The following is a 19677-nucleotide window of genomic DNA, read 5'->3' as shown; positions in this document are numbered from 1 at the left end:
TACCGAACCAAGCCTGATTCATACTAACGAATGCTTACTAGGATGATATATAGTTATTCATCAAAACTAATTGGCTAATTAAGCCCTGGTAGTACTTCATAATGCGAGTTATGCAAGACGGAGTACAGAGAGGCTAACTTGAATATTTCAGCTAATTATGCTAATTAAGCAAAGTGACCTACTGGAATTGTGTTTATTCTGTGCTGTTACATGATGGCTATTTGATGCCTAATGAATACTGTTTGATAAGTTAGTGGCCAAAACTTTATTACGATAGAGATCACGTGAACAAATCATGCAGCCGTGGGTGAATGTACGTACTAGTAGACCTGGCGACGCTTAGAGGAACTTAGAAAAGCCTAGCCAAGCCAGAAACAGCTAAATTCCCACCAGCTTTGTTGTGACCCATCCTTGCGGCTCAGTGCATGTTGTGCAAATTTCTTTGCAAAGCCAGTTGGCCAATCGCAGCAGAACAGGTATGAAAGAAAAGCTTTGTGAGATGGGGTACTCTGGATTGCTAGAAATTATGGCAGCGGTAGAGCGCTTAATAAAACCAAGCAATTCAAACAGAACAGTGTAAAGAAGCAAAGAATACAGTGTAAAAAAGTACAAATGACAAGAGAGTTGAGCATAGGAAATTGTCGCAATTACCGATTGTGCTCATGCCCACAACACCGTCGAAAATTATTATTTTTTTTTCTGATACAGGCATCGATGACTTTCCTCGCGCAAGCATGCCCTGTCTCCGTTCTACTTCGGCCTTCTGGACAATAATGCGAGTGTTTTGTTCTTCTCGCGGTTATAAATTACGGTGAGGAGCTCGAAAAGCAGGTGCATGACCACACAAATGGCAGTGCAGCACGAAACTAATACTTCTATATTACGGATATTGCTAGTATGTTGTCTAAGCTGGTCAAGGGAAGTAGCTGCCTTTCTGACCTGCGTATCACTCAGAAAAAGAATTTTACACATACTTCCGCGCGTGCATGCACAACCGACGTAGCATTTTAACGCCTAATACAGCTTGAGTTCTTCCGTTTGATGGCAGATTTGCTTCAGTTTATCATGAGCAGTTATGTAGAAGCGCCACAGGGAACACATTAAAAATGTCTGCTACCAAAAAGCCAGATTTTGGACTATACGCTGCCATACGTGCCGTTGTGTGCCTGTTTCAAACACGCCACTGTCATTTATACACGAAAAAACGACTGTACACTTGCAATATCGCTCAACAGGCCCTGGAAGGGTGTGCTACGGAGAGTAAAAGTCAGCTGCAACTTTACCAAAAATAAAGACAGAATAAAACTGCCATTCTTCGAAGGCACGGACATAGTTTCGTACGTTTGAAGGGCTAGTTTTTTTAGTCCTTTCTTGCTATGCTGCTTTTAATAAAACACTATATATCTCTGCATTTACTATCTTGTCATTACATGACATTTAAAATCTTCGCATCCGTATTTCTCTCTATATGTATACATCAGTTGATGTGATGAGGACAAGGTAAGTAGCACCTGGGTTATTCTATTTCTCTAAGGTATACACGTAAAAATGTGGCAAGAAATGAACAAAATATGAAAAAATAATTAGGTAATTATAAAAATAAACGAGCCGAGCTAGTTGAGTTGAGATTCAGTTGCGGATAAGAAGGTGGTAACGGAGAAGACTCAGGCCCCACTGTGGTGGTCTATAGTGGCTAAGGTACTCGGCTGCTGACCCGCAGGTCGCGTGATCGAATCCCGGCTGTGGCGGCTGCATTTTCGATGGAGGCGAAAATGCTGTTGGCCCGTGTGCTCAGGTTTGGGTTGACGGTAAAGATCCCCAGGTGGTCAAAATTTCCTGAGCACTTCGATATGGTGTCTCTAATAATCATATGGTGCTTATAGGACGTTAAACACCCCATATAAATCAATCAAGAAAACTCAGACGGCAGCTCCACGTTTGCAGCAAAATGCGCAAAGTTTACTATCTTGTTGTTCCCAGCTGGTCTGTTCACCCTCGTGACATAATAGAACAAAGCTAGCCTTAACTGCCACCACTACACGTCAATGGCGGTGATTTGCCAACGCAAATAAAACCACGCAACTTGGTCACAAAAACCAAGAAAACCGGGAAAGCCATCCCAATCAAGTTAGTCATATGATGTTACCACGAACGAAAGCATAAGTCCTTTTTTATCAATTATAGTTTTACGCAGTAGCATATGTAGCCACTAAAGAAATGAAGTTATCTACGTTACGCGTGTTAACAAGGGGAAAAAAGACAACCATACTTTTGTAGCACAGAGACACAAGGAAATCCGTACAGATTACTCAAAGAAAAGCTTTTTCGCCCTCGCGCTGTCAATTGTCAACTTCCTGATGAGTTTGGTAGAACGACCACCCCGGAAAGGTGTTTGGCTCGGGTTCGAACCACAAACCGGGCCAACGTTTTCTGCAACTAAGAAGCTTTACTTTCTTTTCTCGACAAATGGCGGAAGACGCTCAAACATCACTCGTAGAAGGCCACCTATCAGCCATTGGCTGATTTGAGCATGGCGTGCTCGGTCATTACAGCGATCGCAGTAGGAGACCGTGAATTGTCCACACTCACGCGCGCGAACGCGCTAAAAAAGTCGCGTACTTGAAAACAACTGCTCAAGGTCACGAGGGCCACATGGCGTTTTTTTTGCCCCTGCTATCCCTCTCTGCTTAGCTTTCAGCGCTTTCGTCGAGACGAGAGAAGAGAAAATGTGATTGCAGCGTGCGACACACCTTTGTGACTCCGTTCGTATTGGACGGATTCTTAAAATTTTTGTGGCGGCGAATGTGTGGAACAATAAGCTCTTTTGGTGAATAATGGTTACATGAAAAGGGCTTCAGGACCCCTGCATTGCCCGCCTACTGTGACACGTTTGCATTTCCACTAATACCACGAATCTCCACTTTACACTGGCTTTTCGTGTGGAGGTTGCTTTAGACATTCATTTCACAAAATCACGGTCAGCTTCAAAAGCCTATTTTGAAGACTACGATACGAGTGCTTTGTGGGTTCACGCAAGCCATTGAACACACCGCAATGGAAAGTTGGTAGCAAACAGCTTCTGTAATATGTAGTGCAATAGCTGCACTGCCAACTACGTAAAAGATAGGTTCTCGCTCAAAATAGTCGTCACTTGGTAGACTGCTAACATAGTACTGCCTGAGACATTACTAATTTTACTTCAAAGCGGACAGATGACGAATAATATACACACTACGCCCATCTTCGGAAACGCCATTTGAACCCAGTTACCTTTAAATTTACACCATACAATGCTTGGCACTACGCCGAAAGGTCATACTGTTCCTTCCACGTGATAGACGTGCCAATTATCGGACAGCGTCCATCGATTCGACAACACAGTCTCACGAAGGTATTCGACTGCGCACACTTCATCGCTGAAATCATAGTGAAAAATGATCGCTGGCATCACTGCTTGCTCGCTGCGTCGCAGTGTTTAGCGTTGTGTAAAAATCTTCGCTAGTCTTGGAAATTCCGACGTACCTACAACACAACGCACGTTGGGCAAAGCGGGGGGGGGGGGGGGTAGTGCCGCAAGACGCCTATCATACGTTTCGGCCCGTGAGACGTGTACGAGGGCACGTTAAAAGGTGCTCGTAGTACACCTCGTGGTGGCTTTGTCCTACTAGCTAGACCTCAGCCAGCTCGCCAGGGCGGCACATGCGTAAATTTTAAGCGCACCACCTGGGCAGCGCTGGCTTGCGGTGTGGTGTAGACATTTCAGGTCCAATATCAAACTTAATACCAAGAGCCTCTCGTCCCGATGGCGCGCCGTCATGCTTAGTTCCCACCTGGACGATCAGCAGAAATGGGCTACGCAGAAAGTCCATGAGGCAGCGAACAGGCCAGACCTCAACGTCCACTCCTTGAAGGCCTAGGCCCAGCCAATCAAACAGCCCATTCACGTAAAAGCTTATATAACCGTTTCCTCCTCCTTCTTATATAGTGACAATATAACTTTTTGTATGTTTTCAAGTGACAAAAGAGTAATAATCGTACTATCTTATCTTGGGGAATTTGCGAAAGAAAATAGCCCACAAAATAATACCGCTTATGAATTGGGAGACTAGCACAGATGCCACAAATATGGCACTTGTGTCAGTGCTCCCTTGCTTTTTCTGCGCCTGTTTGAATAATGTGCTATTTTTTATCGTTCTTGTCATCAAAAGAATCAAAACCTGACGTGTGCGTCGAAAATTCACTCACACACAAAAAGTATGTGATCGAACCAGGAAGCATGAATTGCAATGTGCCAGAAGTCTACAGACCTATTCCATGGTTAGCGCGAGGGTACCCTGACGCACTGTGCTCGTAGGCAGCTTTGCAAGCAGCTGTAACAGTTGTCTCATGTTCATATAGGGTGGTGGCAAGCTTTGGGCTGAGTGCAGCCTACGTGACACGACATCGCTACACGTTCCTCAGTATGGCGACGGTGCCTACATCTTTTACAAACGTGGAATAAGTCTCTAGGTACTGGCCCTACTTACACCAGCTAATAGGTAGGTAAAAACTATTTTTCCTTTTAAACGAAAAGGTGCGAAAGAATAGAAATTTGAGGAGGCTAGTGCAAATGGTAGTCCTCCAACCTAGAATAGCCTCTTAGAGTAATGCTTAAGTGAAACACACGTCATAGTTACCTTGAAAGAATTTTTTTATTTCGGTACTGTTCAACAGGCTTCTATAGCTTTATAGATGGAAACTTCCTTTTGTGGTAGTAATGAAAATGATTGCTGAATTGTGCCTACTCTTTTATGAACAAAATATTGTCAGGTCAAATGAAAAATTTTTATAGTAACGGCCAAATTATTCTATAGGTGCATTAGTGATATTTTTCGAAACAAAGACTGCTTTGTTTGGCAGTTTTACAAGCAAAAAGGTTTGGTCGCGCAGTTATTGAACCATATGACATTTCACAGGATTCCATCATTGTCTAGCGCACTAGCAAAAGCTGAATTTAAACGTGTTTTTTTTTTGTTTGTGGAAACATACCAAGTATTGCCCTGTATTGATACAACGGAAGTATTGGCTCTTAGATCAGTCATTTCGACAGCGATATACAAGGCTGGTATGCGCACCATGGTGATGCTCCCACGATCAGGCATCGCCATATTCGAGACGAACTTCAAGACAGCATATATGAAAGCGCGCACGCACTCGCATCACTGTTGAGATGGCAGCTCACGTCTCTAATCGCCTGATGAGAGGGAGTGTACATACTCAGCAGTGCTACATACTTTACGAATAAAGTTGTGAAAACTGTTCCAGACTGACATAGAGGCGGGTAAACGTTGTTTCCCCGCTCACTGACCCGAATAAATAGTGATCAGTAATCCAGCCATGTATCTAACAGTACAACAACCACTTGGACGATACGAGGCTCATTCTAAAATGATCCCTGCCGCTGAAAGTTTGAGTCAGCCGCGGAAGACATCAAGTGGTTGGGAGCACTAGCGCCCATAAACAACAGCAACATCTCTGCAAGCAACGAAGACTCCAGTCGTTCTTTTCGACTAATTGCCATCCGTGTACGTGATCGCTTGGGTGCCAGCTACAGATATATTTTATGATGCTTTTTCTAGATATTGTCACCGGGAGCCGAGAATACTCGCAAGCTTAGGATCATCCTGGGTCCAGCAGCAGGCGAGCGTCCTCTACGCCAATTAGTGTTTGCCGCACAAGAGTTCAAGCAGAAGTTCCAGCCCGCAGAACAAGCCTAGGGGACTTCTGTTCCAAAGGTAGACACCCGGATGGTGGACTCCACCCAACCACATAGAACCCTCGAAGCACTCGACTGTTTTTGCGGCACCACACATTGATATTGAGAGTTCGAAAACTCGCCACATTTTTAGTATTGTATTTGGACATTTTCAATCAGTACAAACTTAATGAGTAGTGATTTGGAGCCCGCAGAACACTAATGTATGGCGTACTTTTTTTCACGCGTGCGCTTCACTGAACAGTGTAATCCGAGTAGCGGTGATCTACCATTATCTGTTTTGATAGAAGTAAAACATGCTTTTATGCTAATGACTAGCGGCTATAACTTCCGACAGTAGCAGATCCACAAGCTTAGCATAAATCTCACAAGGAATCCACAGAAGCAGGCTGGTAAATAAGGAACCGGTCAAAGGGAGAGTACTTTCGTATGCAGCATGGCCGTTGGGCGGGAATACGACGGAGTAACAACACACGTTCCACTCACGCAATGTCCTCGAGACGAATCCCCTTGAGCCTGGTATGCAGCAGTGCGCAGGTCTTGTGGTCCGTGGTGGTGACCGCCCTGCGTCGGCCCAGCGTCACTCCTGCCGGCAGTTCTGTGGAGAGCCGCGACGGAGCCCGTCGGCGTCGCGAAGTGCGAGGAGACGGGCCTGACGCTGCCGCCGCGGCCACCGCCAGGCTGCTCGGCCCTCCGCCGGTTGGGGCACATATCGTTCGCTGCTGCATGGATAAGAATAAATGTCCGCTAACCTGACTCACTTTTGTCCCTATGATCAAGACTTTGCATGACACGGCAAGCAGAGAATCACTAGGACAATGCTCTACTTCAAGTGCTAGGTAAAGTATCGCACCACAGCACGTTTCACCCGAGATACAAGGCGAAACTCTGCGATAAATAGATGCAAGTTTAAGAACTTGAGATGTCACACGCCCCCGTATGACATGCCTTACATAGCCAATGAATTGCATTGAATCCATGAACTCACTAACTCACTCATTATCTCACAAATCAATCAATCAATAAAACAAACAATCAGTCAAGCAACCAATAAATTAATATATCAATCAATCAATCAGTCGACCAGAATATAGTGCCCTTTCACCAAGCCGACCCACAGGGAAGATGCAAACAGTTATCTCGAACAATGAGTTAATAAAAAAAGGCTTTCTCTTTGGCGCTTCGAATGTGGTAAACGTTGGCATTTCCCCATTTGTTCAATCGCTGTCGCAGGAATGTGAACATTCATTATTCAAGTTAGCCCAAGTGTAGTCTATTTTCTATTCTTCTGTTCTCCCACCATCTTCCCTGCGGCGTCGATCAACTGTGGTAGATTACGGTTTCCTTGTTTAACAAAAACCACTTCGCTCAACTTAGGCTTCGACGTGTGCTCGCTGAACATGGCTTTTTCGCAATAATAGTCTTTATGCGGTCTTTACTGAAGTCTTTACTGAAGAGGATTGCTGGAGTTTCTTTAAATTTTTTTGTTTCCATATCGCACTGCCAGCCGTATACTTACCAATTAGCTTTCCAGTCGTTTTTCTCCGCTCGAAAGAAACAATCGTCCCACGCCAATACTGGGATTGCCTTCTCTCCCTGTATGCGGTCCTTCATATCCCCTATCTTCTATTTGAAACCAATCTTCAAACAGATATTAAAGTGTGAACCAACTTCAGCGCCCCGGCATGTCTGCATGTCGTACAGTGAAGTGTAATTGGTACCTCATCACTGTTACATGGCATTGATAATTAGTTGATATGTGGGATTTAAAGCCCCAAAACCACCATATGATGAGATATGCCGTAGCGGAGGGCTCCCGAAATTTCGACCACCTGGAGTTTTTTAACATGCACCCAAATCTGAGCACACGGGCCCACAGCATTTCTGCCTCCATCTGAAATGAAGCCCCGCCGCCGGGATAAATCCCGCGACCCGCGGGTGAGCAGCCGAGTGCCTTAGCCACTAGACCACCGCAGCAGAAAACTGTTATATGGGATGCGCTATTTTGGGTGTAGGGCAAAATGTAAGGCAGCAAAGAAATGTATAGGTTAAAGTAGGGTAAGTTTTACTATGGCGTAGAATATTTTCCAAAAAATTGGTTAGCGACACTGATACAAGCGCTGTGAAGCCGAGGAACATGTGACCAGACTAATTTCCCACACTGAGTCTAGCTGACGCCTCGTGTTCTTTGCTGAAATCCGCGATATCTCGATAGGTGGGCTAAAATACGTTCGCACTAAAATAGCTGTAAAAGCAGGGTATTGAACCTGCAGGTGCAAACTTTTGTGCTTTTACGCACTATACGAAAGTAGTTGTGTGCGGAAAACACATCAGAAGCAAGCAACTTGAGGATGTGTGAAATGAACTATGGCGCCAAGAGGTCGGATAGTGCTGGGCCCATGTAATAAATAACAATAGCGATAAGGATGCGTCCAGTCTGGACACCGGGGTGCGAACTAAATTTTATTCATGGGTCTGCAGTTATAGCACGCGAAATTACGCGCAGTGCCGATAACGGTCACTGAACTGCGACCTTCTTTATTATACGTATACCGGCGCCATAAAATAAGCACTCGTCAGGCGCGTTCGGGCGCATACGATGGAGTCCCTTGAGCGCACAAAACAAGGTTTAACGGTGTGCGCAAGAAAGCTAAAGGGGAAGGAAGTAGCTCTATTGTACATCGCGTTTACGTGGAAAATGGCTCAAAATACTTAGCAACATTCGGGATGGCGTCTTTCGTGATGCCGTAAAGCCAGCCTTCCTACAGGCTGGCTCTCAGCTACTGAGTATGTCCTTCGCCATCGGAACCTGAAAAAGTACGCCCCTGGTGTGGCATTACAGAATTAAAAAAAAGGACTGGCAAAAAGTTGAAAATAGACGAAAAAAACTGAGAAAAATAAATGCTTGTAGTAGGCTAAAAGGTCACGCAACGGGCATGGGAGCAGCACCGGAATGGTGCCGCATCGCTGTTGGTATGTTTATACCTCGCCTTTTTAAACCATGCAGCGTTGTGTAAACCAGACCCGTTTTAGCCTTACAGTAATGTTTTGGATTCAGAACGGTGTTAAGCGATGACACATGTCAGCGATGACAACTTCTGCGGCCACCTACAACAGGCAAGATCCACGAGGAGCTGTAATTTTTTCAGAAACAATTTTATGAACTTGATGCTAAAATTTAGGTGATTTTCTACTAGCCAGCTTTCTCCACGCAGCGTGGTATTGCTGAGATAAAATATATGCTACATATATGCTATTTTGGCAAAGAGCTGGCTATGCGGTGAGGTACGTTGACCAGCCGCCCGTAAGCGGCAGCTTATCGACAAAGAAGTCCTGCTGCCCCGCCGCAGTGGTCTAGTGGCTAAGGTACTCGGCTGCTGACACACAGGTCACGGGATCAAATCCCAGCCACGGCAGCTGCATTTTAGATAGAGGCGAAATTGCTGTTGGCTCGCGCGCTCAGATTTGGATGCACGTTAAAGAACCCCAGGTGGTCGAACTTTCCAGAGCTGTCCACTACGGCGTCTCCATAATCATATGGTGGTTTTGGGACGTTAAGTTCCACATATCAATCAATCAAAGAAGTTCTGCTAGAAGTATCAGCGTTAGCCATTTAGGCAATGAATCATGCTCTCCTAGCCAACACTTTGCTCCTCATGGTTATTGATGCAAAGAATGAACCAATGCTCACATCTGCGCCTTACAACACGCTTACACACTTCGCAGAACACAACCGACGGCACGCTCACTCAACACTAAAGAAAACAAAAAGAAATTCCTCTCCCCCTGTTTTGAGAACGAATGCTACTTCGGAAACTAATGTAGACAGGGGATCCTGAAAGCTCGTGCAAAGCGATTTAGGCTAGGAAAACATACGTTTCAACTGCTACTATCACTAGTTCAGGAAACGCCGTTTCTCTACGTCAGCAAATTGATTTGATTCTCATTCAGCACATTGATGCAGCAAAGTATTCATTCTGGTGTGAATATATGAATATTGAGTGCGGGTATTTTCTTTCCAACGTCTAAAAATATTTTATAGAGAAAATTCATGCCTCATCACTGCGTTCAACAGATTCTTGAAAATGAGTTTTCTAGTGGAATGGCACGAGTGGGCGCTACAGCCATAGACGATATTTACTGTCTGGTTCTTTCCACAACATTTTCCGCCGGGTATATCAGTGGTTACGGGGCTTGGCTGCTCATCCGTAGGTCCTGGGTTTGGTTACGGCCGCGGTCGTCGTATTTCAGTGGAGGCAAAGCGGTAGAGCTGCGTGTACTGCAAGATGCATGCCAGCACGTGTCGGCTGAAATTTTCGGAACCCCCCGATGTGGCGTCTGTAATAGTCGTACCGTGCTGTTAGGACGTAAAACCGTGGGCACTTATTGTTGAAAATGTCAGTGACTGAGACGTGAAACACAATGGCATTCTATTTAGTTTTCCTAGATTGCTATCATTAAGTGCTTTAGCGGATATCTTAAGTCACTCGTTTTGAAAATACTCAGTAGAGTTTGCCGGTTAAACTTACAAGGTCCTTTGAAGCTCGACATCATAATATCAGGGGTCTTTCACACTCAAAGTATGATATCATAATGAGGCGCGTCGTAGTGGAGGGCTCCAGAAACTCATGCTACCTGTAGTTCTTTAACGTCCAATGACGTCACCGAATACACGGACCTCTGCCATTTGGCCCCCATAGAAATGCTACCGTTATGGCCGGGATCGAACACGCAACCTTCTGATCAGCAGCCGAACACCGTAACCACAACGCAACTGTGGCGGATAGCGCTGCTACAGCGCATCCTGCAGTAACCTGCCAGCACGTGGTGGTAAGTACTATGGGTGTCGAATGAAACCCGAACAGCACCAAGTATTCGCAACGGTGTAATGCACGCTCTCAAGTAATCCCAATTGACAGGCACGCGTATTCGATTTAGCACCATTGCGAACGTGCGCGCCTGCCACTGGGGATAACTGGAAGGTAAGCACTTTACCACTGCCAATGCTTGCTATTTTTCAGGTTCTACTTGAGGCTGATTGCTCATGCTTGATAATAGGAGAAAAAAGAACTGGGCAAAAAAAAAAAAACAGCAAAAGCACACTGAAAAAGACGAAGAAATAACTATCACTTATTATCTTGTTGAAGTCGCATCAATATGCGCATACACACATACACAGGAGCATAGGAAAACGGAAAAGGGGTTACAACGTTCTTCAATGTGTCCTAAAACACTTATTCGCTCTTTCAGTATGGCCATATTCCACATCTCATTGTAGCCGAGGCCCCCGAGAGTACGCGAGCCAAACATTATAGAGCAGTGCACAGCCTCAAATTCACAATTCTCAATATCGGCTGAAATAGCTCGCTCTTCTATTGAAAAACGATGCCCTAAACCCGAAACAACGATGCCATAAACACTAATACTATGACTATTGGCAGATTTGGGCATATTAAGCTGTTTGATCAACGCGGTACGCCACGGTATGTCGCTACATGTCGCACGTGTTTTTGCGTTCAGACTGACAGTAAGCCGCGCTCTCGAAAAAAAAAAAAAGAAAGCAAGGAAAGCCCTCAAGGTGATAACGTGCGCTCGCGAACAGATCTAACTTCTTGCTCCTTTGTCATTACCTCCTGTCAGAGTAAATGTCAAAGTAAGAATTTCGGTTGATTCAGCAATTCTTACTGCGACATTTGCGGTATCGATCACATTTGAATGTTTATTGGATGTAATAACGAATTCATGTACAATATTCCCTTTACTCGCGGTAAGAGATACTTCGGGCATACAGAAAGATGTTTAATTGAAAGATAAAAGGAGCGCCAAAATCCCGGTCAGCGAATCATGCATCCTAGAAATCTTGCAACACATGAGCAGCAAGTCAAATGTACTCACGCTGTTTGAGCCAACTAGAATTTTATCACAAGTGTACGACGATGACACAGGAGAGTCATATGTTAGTGCCGGAATAATAATTACATCTTCAAAAAAATTTATTTTATGAGAACCACTTGCTTTAAGCTGCGCGTGTTTAGTGAGTTCTTTTTTGTTTCCTCATGTGTATGGCAAGACCACACTTGTGAGAATGTGTACGAAAAAGCTTCCTGAAATGAACAGTTTGCGCTCTGTGTTCATGGTGTCTGTAGGCCATCCTAGTATGTTAAGAGTGTGATTACTCAAGAAGGTGCACATCCAACTAGCACCTACTGCTGCTCTCATGCTGCTCTCATTGTTTTATTGTGCATTCATATGGACTGGCACGTGGCGGACCACACACTTGAAGCACTTCATACCTCAGTACGTCACCTGTCTCTATAGGCCTTTGGACAGGCTTTTGAAATAAATAAAAAAAAAACTTGAAGGGCACTTGAACTTCGCCTTCAAGCGTAGAACGCGATAGCGTATACAATTAAGTCCTGTGTGCATCGCCATCTCAAGTGCTTGCCTCCTTTCGATTGTTGGTGCATGTCTCAACCATGCCTTAAGGCAATGAGAGACTGTGCGTGTAACATTGACCGTTTTAATCTATCCTAGAATGCATATTGCAAGTACAGTTGCGAGTGCCCACTACGCCATAATTATTTGTTTCGCGAAACAGCGAAGGGCCCACTAGCTAGGCCTCCGTTTAAGGTAGCACGCGAACACATATTTGAGCGCATTGTAATAGGTGGGACTTTAATACCCGAACTCGTTGTGCAAATCAAATATTTTAACACCTGGTACAATCACAAGCTTTCGCCACGCAATATTACGTGAGTTAAGGAGACTGATTCGACTACATGAAATTCTCACTGGGTTTCTTTCAAAGTTAGTCACGAGCAATAGAATGGCTCTATGGCAGAAAACCTACTTGCCACGCAGAATGCCTTGGTTCGATTTTCAATCGGGCCAAAATTTTCTATTATTCTATAAGCATATTTCTTCATTTGTCGTTCACGGACAAGATGATAACTTTTTTGCTCACAACCAACGAAGCCTACAAAAACTTTCTTCGAAACGAGCGCATTAACGCTATTGTATTAAAACAGTTCGACAGTACTTACTGATCTATATTGTTTCAAAAATCATCAATACGCTTACCATCAACCGATGTTTCTCTTTTACGCGCCTCGCGATCATGAAGTGTTGCCGGATATTGCTTGGGGTTTAACTGAATGGATTCCTTCGAAAATGCGTTGTCTGGACTTGTCTATTATCAGCAGTTGATGCTGACGCAATAAGAAACCGGCTTACACGAGGCATTTTCAGAGCTTGGCCATAGTTTCGCTTTTACAGTTACATGTTACTACGGGCGCCAGCGAATTGGTCATCGTTCCACAGGAAGTGTGCGACCACGCCTAAAATAAAAAGAGAGAGAGAGAGAGAGATGAGAAAATGCTCGAGGTCATGACGCTCACTGACGAAGTTTGTAGCCCTTTGTCTTCATCCCGTGTATGGCTTCAAGCTCGCTGGGCAAGACGGAAAAAAAGACAACGGGCTCATAGCGCACAGCAAATCCATGTAACTGCTCTCGCATTGATTGATACGAAGATTTTTTTTTTTGCAGCAAGCTATGCGTGAGGCAGTAAACTACTATAGAGAGATCACTTGACAATTATAACGAAACGGTTTGCAGGATTTTTCAAGCCAATTATTTGTTTGCAAACAAAAAAATCTGGCGGGGCACTTTACCGGGAGTCTAAGAGAGTTCCGAGGAAATGTATTAGATTGAAAGTGTGAGTCGTGGCTGCAATACATGTCAAAAATAAACATGATTAGGTGGATTTCACGTGAGAGCCCTTTAGGAGGCGTAATGTATTACATTGAAAGACAAACCTGCCATGTAATAAACGCAGAAGGTTATGCACCGTTAGGCGCAGAACCTCATCTGTTGGCTATGTACACGCTGTTGTCGACACATTTCTCTTGTCTCTTGCGTAGGGTGCAATATGGGCCACTCAGGCAAATATCTTGACGAGCGCTTGTGCAAGCGTGCACATATTGTAGGAAAGAAAAAAGTGAGACATTACTGATCTGCGTAACGGCGCGATAGGATGTGCCCGCAATTGCGGCGAATCACGGTGATTGTTAACAGCGAAGCTGTTTAGCAAATCGTCCCTTGTTCGCCCCGTAGAAAAAAAAAACTATCATCATCAGCAAAGGGTATGCGCCACAGAAATTGGGTAAATCCCCCTATACTCCACACAGCTAGGTTCACCAAAAAAGGAAGAAAGTAGCAGCTAGCCCAACAATTGACTGCGAAGCGACGGCGGCGTACTGATGACCCCAAGTACGTACAACGAAACAATACTGTAGGGAACGGGAAAGGGAAACCGCGGCTGCGAGAAGAGCCCGAAGTGAGTGAAGGCCTGCTCCAACAACGACGTCACCGTGTCATGCATCCGGTCGTCTATGGTTTACGTAGGAGCTCCATGCGCTGAGAATATACACAGAAACAAGCTAGCATCACCTAACTAAAGCCTAGTAACGACCCCATTATATAAAATAAACCCAGAAACAACCTGTTTAAGCTAAGGCCTAGAAACAACTTTGAAGTAACTAGCTCAGCCTCCAGAATTGTCTCATTTTGCTGTTTCAAGGCTAGCGCGGCTTATACTGGCACCTTCAAAAATTTTTTAGCCCAAAGATAAGCAATTAAATATAATAACTGAGAAAGCTCAGATGCCGGTGGAACAGCGCGCCTGCATGAGTGAACCATCGCTCGCTTCGTCTAGTATAATAGTCGGAGGGGGTAAGTATGTGGAGCTGGCGACTGTGATTAACTAGATTTTCTTTATTTCCATTTTCTTATCTTTATGCATCATCGAAAATTAGCGTCATGTAAGCCTTTCTACAGATGTAGGCCTATATTGCATTCCTGGCAATAAGAATCGTCAGCTGGATGCCAGCGCTTACTTACCCCGCCTGGCTGCTTTTTTCTTTCGTGTTACCAAATTAATTGTCATGTATCCCCGAGAACCAGGTCGCATACTCGGAGGAATGGAAATACTGATGTGCGTCCTGCGAAACTAATGACAGGAACATGCCCGATGATTTTGAATTATATACCTTGCAGTGGAACGAAGGGCGTAGTTTCGAGGCGAGTACATGTTACCAGGCTCATCAATCAAAACGAAATACCTACTCAGGTTTCGCATCTTCTAAAACTCAGTGCATATATTAACACTGTGCCAAAAGCAAAAGAACAAAAACAAAAGAGAGTACTGAAGAGCTTTGTAGTATTTTTTTAAAGAACTAGAGAAGACGCGTCCTCTCGAAACCAATTGACTTAAAGTTTGATATATTCCTTTCAAACTACAGTGCTCCATTTTCAACACTATCTGGCGGTGTCTTTCTTGTATATGGCTTTTAGCATGTCGTATATTTCTTTTATATTTGTTGGGGACCTTGCTTTTTCATTTGTATTCGAACCCCAGAAGTCTTGTACCCAATGATTCTTATAACTTATTTCCTAGTATTGCAATGTGACTGTAAGTCATATTACAAACATGAAACCAGATTTTATTCAGGACAAATATAAAAACACGCTTCACTATATAACAAAACTTTGGAGCCCGTAAGACTCCAATTCTCAATGCAATGTCTCTTTGTGAAACTCAGAAACTGAAATACAATAGATACGTGCTCCAGTATACAGTAAACGGCGCTGTTATATTTTAATCATATTAGAAATCAGGCAGAATCGACCACTACGAAACCAGTGCGGCTTCTTGGAATTAAAATGATGGTTAGGCCTAAACCCATCGCCTACATCGAATGCTTTCTATTGTGCTGGTTAAAAGAAACACGTCAGAACTGCCAGCTCTGCTGTAGGTTTACCATGATTGCTCTAATAGCACCACTACTCTTTTCTCACCCATGATTAGTGGTACTATCTCGAGTGGTACTCACTGTATGAAAAATACAACGTGTTGTCAAGTGAATATCTTTTCTTCATAGAGTTACGCAACCACTACGAGGGTGATTTCATATTTTAATCCAGTAATGCCGATTTTTACAACTATAGAAAAGATGCTTGCCGTTGGGCACTTTTTTCATACTTTCCCCTTTTATCTTCTTTTCATCATCGAACCATTTGTAGAGGACCGAACAATGTTCACAATAGTTACAAACAGCTTTCTAAAAATGAGGCGCCCACATGTAATGCTTTCTTCGATTTTTCGCCAAAAACCGAGAGACGGTGTCCCGTTAAAAAGTCCCACAGTTTCTGGAAATGCAATTGGTAACCAATCAGAAGGGCTTATCCTTGAAAAACGACAGGCACTGCGATATTTTAAGCGAGAGCAAGGAGCTCATACTGTGCGAGAGCCTTCTTCCGCATACAAAGGATGCCGTACTGTCTGCAATATTTCTTTCCTTCGAGTTGCGGCTGCCTCTTCTGCTATTTTGTAAAGGTCGTACGTGGGAGGGTATACATGCCTTCCAACTGCATCGACTGCTTCTACGAGCGTATGTTCATTGTAGTTTTCTTTTTGCTTTCCCACGTGGAAATCAGTTTCGTCAGAACTTCAGCAATGCTCAAATGTGCTTGAACGAGCAGCGTTAAAGGTCTGACCGGGACGACAGCAGGAGGAGTGCCGATGCGCTTCTCTGGACGTTGTTCTTCGGGAATTAAAAGCAGACGCGAGAGCAGTACGCATTACGTACGCTCGTTGCACTCGAACAGTCCACCTCTGCCAGCTTTATGCGAACGCATCGGAGCGATACGCCTTTTCTTCCTCTTCTTCACCTAAGTATCGCTGAACCACGCATGATTTGACGAGGTCCCCAATATTCAACGAAACAAACCCAGCTGTTCTATCGAGAGGAGGAACCGCGCAGAATTTCAGTGTCTGCAAACAAGCTCGGCAAGGTATACAAAGAAAAATTAAAAGCTCGAAATGGAAAAGAGAATGCCGGTAGAGCATAAACAGAAAAAAACTTCCATTGAATATGTCTAGTAAATTTTTTCTCAACCGTGAAATTGCGACGTTGGAGTACAATATAGGTGCCCAAGCTATTGGACATATTTCTTTTACCTCGGCAAATAGTAGCCTTCCTGGTATCGAAGAAGACCATTGAAATTGTCAAAAAGGCCAGCAAAAAGGTATCAGGTACTCAGAATGATTCCTTGGGTGATTTGAGGAATTTACACTACTAACAGACGCAGAAATGAGGCTTTTGGTTGCGTTGCACTTTTATCATTAATATAAACTAACGCGTACCCTCTAGTAATTCCGGCTTCTAACAAACACCATACAGTTTTTTTAAAGCTGCCGAGAAAAAAAACACAGCCTCGGAACTAGTAGACGCATTCCTAAATAATGCTAAATTAATGTTGTAAGCCTCTGTGACCTTTACAATATTTCCTATTTTTCCTTACTTTTAATTTCGAAAACGAATTCGTCATGCGTGTGGACACGCAGCGGGTTTTAGGAGCACTAGGTGTTCAGACTTTTATTATTTCTTCGTTTGCGTTAAATATTCATCACTATCCCCCAATTCAATGCATTACTTGTCATCCACCCTAAACAAGGATGTCGACGGCTACCGAATTGGCAGATCTTTGTGAAGAATTTCTGTTCTTCATCCGAAGAAGATCCTAAATAAATAGGAACCATATTAAGTTCTTTTAAAGCGGCCCTGTAGCCTCAATTACCACTTTGTGACGCATTCCCTGAAACAAACTCGCATTTTGGCTCAGAAAAGCCCTTCATACTTTGATTAAGCAATGGCTTCCAGGTCCATCCACCATAGTGTGGACGTGCATTGGCGCCGATAACGCTGCTCGAAAAGCCTCTGAAAACCGCCCACCGAAACACTGTCAAAGTCAGACGCCACTAGATTGCTTCGCTTGCTCGAACGGGACATCGGGCTTTCTCGGTGTTTACAAGGCTTGTTCTTCGTTCCAGCATAACGCTCCGCGCCAGCACCAGACGGACGCACTGCTACGTTGCTTTGTCTGGTAAGGCAAGGGAAGCTTTTGCAGTATTTTTTGTATTCGGTGTTGCAATCGCAAGTGACTCTGTTTATAAGAAATGTGGTGCCTATTAAATCCTCGAAAATATTCTGTCCTCTGTACAAGAGCGGACGCTCAAGAGGTCGTTAGCTCCTAATAGTGATGTGCAGTAGACACAAGATACATCATTTGATGATACCACCTTCTTGGCTCTCGAGTCTATCGATTCTTTACTAAAGGGCTTATGAACAAAAAAAAAACCTGTATGACTTTGTAGTAAAGTATACTTTGTTACTTTGGACATTGAAGAGCGGCTATTGCGCGAATGTACATTGTTTATATCTATTTTACTTCCATGATTTCATCTCCAGTTTCGCCCATGAACAGGATTTAGGGACGTCTGCTCGTAGATTGATATTGCTTTAGCGCAGCTCAGTTTGAGCGTGAAGGAAAGATACTATGCAGTCAAGAAGGGGAAATTAAACAGTGTTAGCGCTACAGTCTCTTGTAGCGCCATTTCTCGTCAGCCAAAGCAGTGGCCTGCCGTAACTGAATGGGAAATAAGTGAAAAAGTTAGGTCGGATGAAAAAAAGTAGTTATCAAAAATGACTCCAGGTTCTATACAGCAAATACTTATTTGAACAGTCTGACAACATTACAGTGTCGCACTACAAACCACGTGGCTTCCCAGAGTGTTTAATATTTAACAAAGGGAACCCATGTGTTTCTATCGGTGGTGTTAAATTGACCTGGGAAGCCAGGCGTTTTATAGTGCGATGATGCAATTTTTTTAAATGTACCATTGGGTTTCTTCGACATATAACCTGAAATCTTTTTGATAAATTGCTTGTTTTAAATATATATGATTCTGCATCACTTAATTACCTTTAAATTATGGCAGGCTGCTCTTCCTGCCTTCAATAGATGGCGCAGCGTTCAGATGTCCACAATTCCTGGGAAGGAACTCTAAGTGCAGTCTATCAAGTCAGCTTGTTGTCCTTGATAGGTAATATATATATATATATATATATATATATATATATATATATATATATATATATATATATATATATACGCAGCACAGCCTAACTCACTCAAGGAAAAATTCGGCAGATCTGCATATGCATAGCATTGTTTTTTATTTGAGTTATTGATGGCCGTCATTATATGACATGTATTTGACTATTGAGTGATTGTCTCATATGCATTCATGTACAATACGGTATTTACCATGCTGTGGATTTTGGGTCGGTTTAAGAAATGTTTATAGCAGCAGCCAGTGTTGTACACCCAAGAAACTTTTGGCCACTTCAGTGAGCGCTAACAACGAAGCAGAAAGAGTGTGTTTTAAGCTGTGCCAGACTAGGCGAAGAATCTTTTTTCGCTTTCAGGTAAAATGAAGGCCCTTAGAGTCAAAGACTAGCTCTTGTCACGTTGTGTAGTTTAGAATAATAATAATTGGAAGTATTTGCACAGACAGAGAGAAAGAAAGAGGCGAAAATTTGTGGGAAATTCGCTAAGGCTTTTGTTCTCCGCCAATGCCATGAGGCTGCGCTGGCGCACAAAACAGGAAGCCGCTTAGCACTTGTGTTTGTAAACAGAGAAAACGTTCATATACAGTGCATAACCTCTCCCTTACATTCGTCACGCCCTCATGTCATGCTAAACCAATTTCGGTATATATCATGTCAACAAAACAGCTGAATGTGCACCATGAGTGTGGTATAAAAATGATGCTGTAGCTGAGATACATAGCATAATCTGGATGTAGGGACCTGTCATTTATGATCGTAATGCAGTCTTGTCACACCGTATCAGTCTTGGTATAATCCGGTGAATGAAAGAGCCACGAGCGCATCATGACCAAGGCTTGTGAATCAGGCTATAATGACATACATGACAATTTTTATGTTACCGCCTGTCATTTATGTTCGTCATACAAAATATTAATGCGCACTGTAATTCTGAGGCAGATACAGCTGAC

At 43.6% G+C, this 19677-nt stretch overlaps 1 protein-coding gene across 2 annotated transcripts in view; it reads right to left on the bottom strand.

Annotated features, from left to right (window-relative positions):
• The window catches only part of cac (calcium voltage-gated channel subunit cacophony), a 664159-nt gene that overhangs the window by 391884 nt on the left and 252598 nt on the right, over nt 1-19677 (bottom strand). For both annotated transcript variants that reach the window (XM_075878685.1, XM_075878684.1), the window contains exon 3: nt 6242-6477. In XM_075878685.1, the coding sequence (XP_075734800.1) occupies nt 6242-6477 (236 nt within the window). The remainder of the gene's footprint in view (nt 1-6241; nt 6478-19677) is intronic.

Source organism: Rhipicephalus microplus, chromosome X (assembly GCF_043290135.1).
Source record: "Rhipicephalus microplus isolate Deutch F79 chromosome X, USDA_Rmic, whole genome shotgun sequence".
Classification (NCBI taxonomy): domain Eukaryota; kingdom Metazoa; phylum Arthropoda; class Arachnida; order Ixodida; family Ixodidae; genus Rhipicephalus; species Rhipicephalus microplus.
This window is presented reverse-complemented; position numbering and strand designations above follow the sequence as displayed.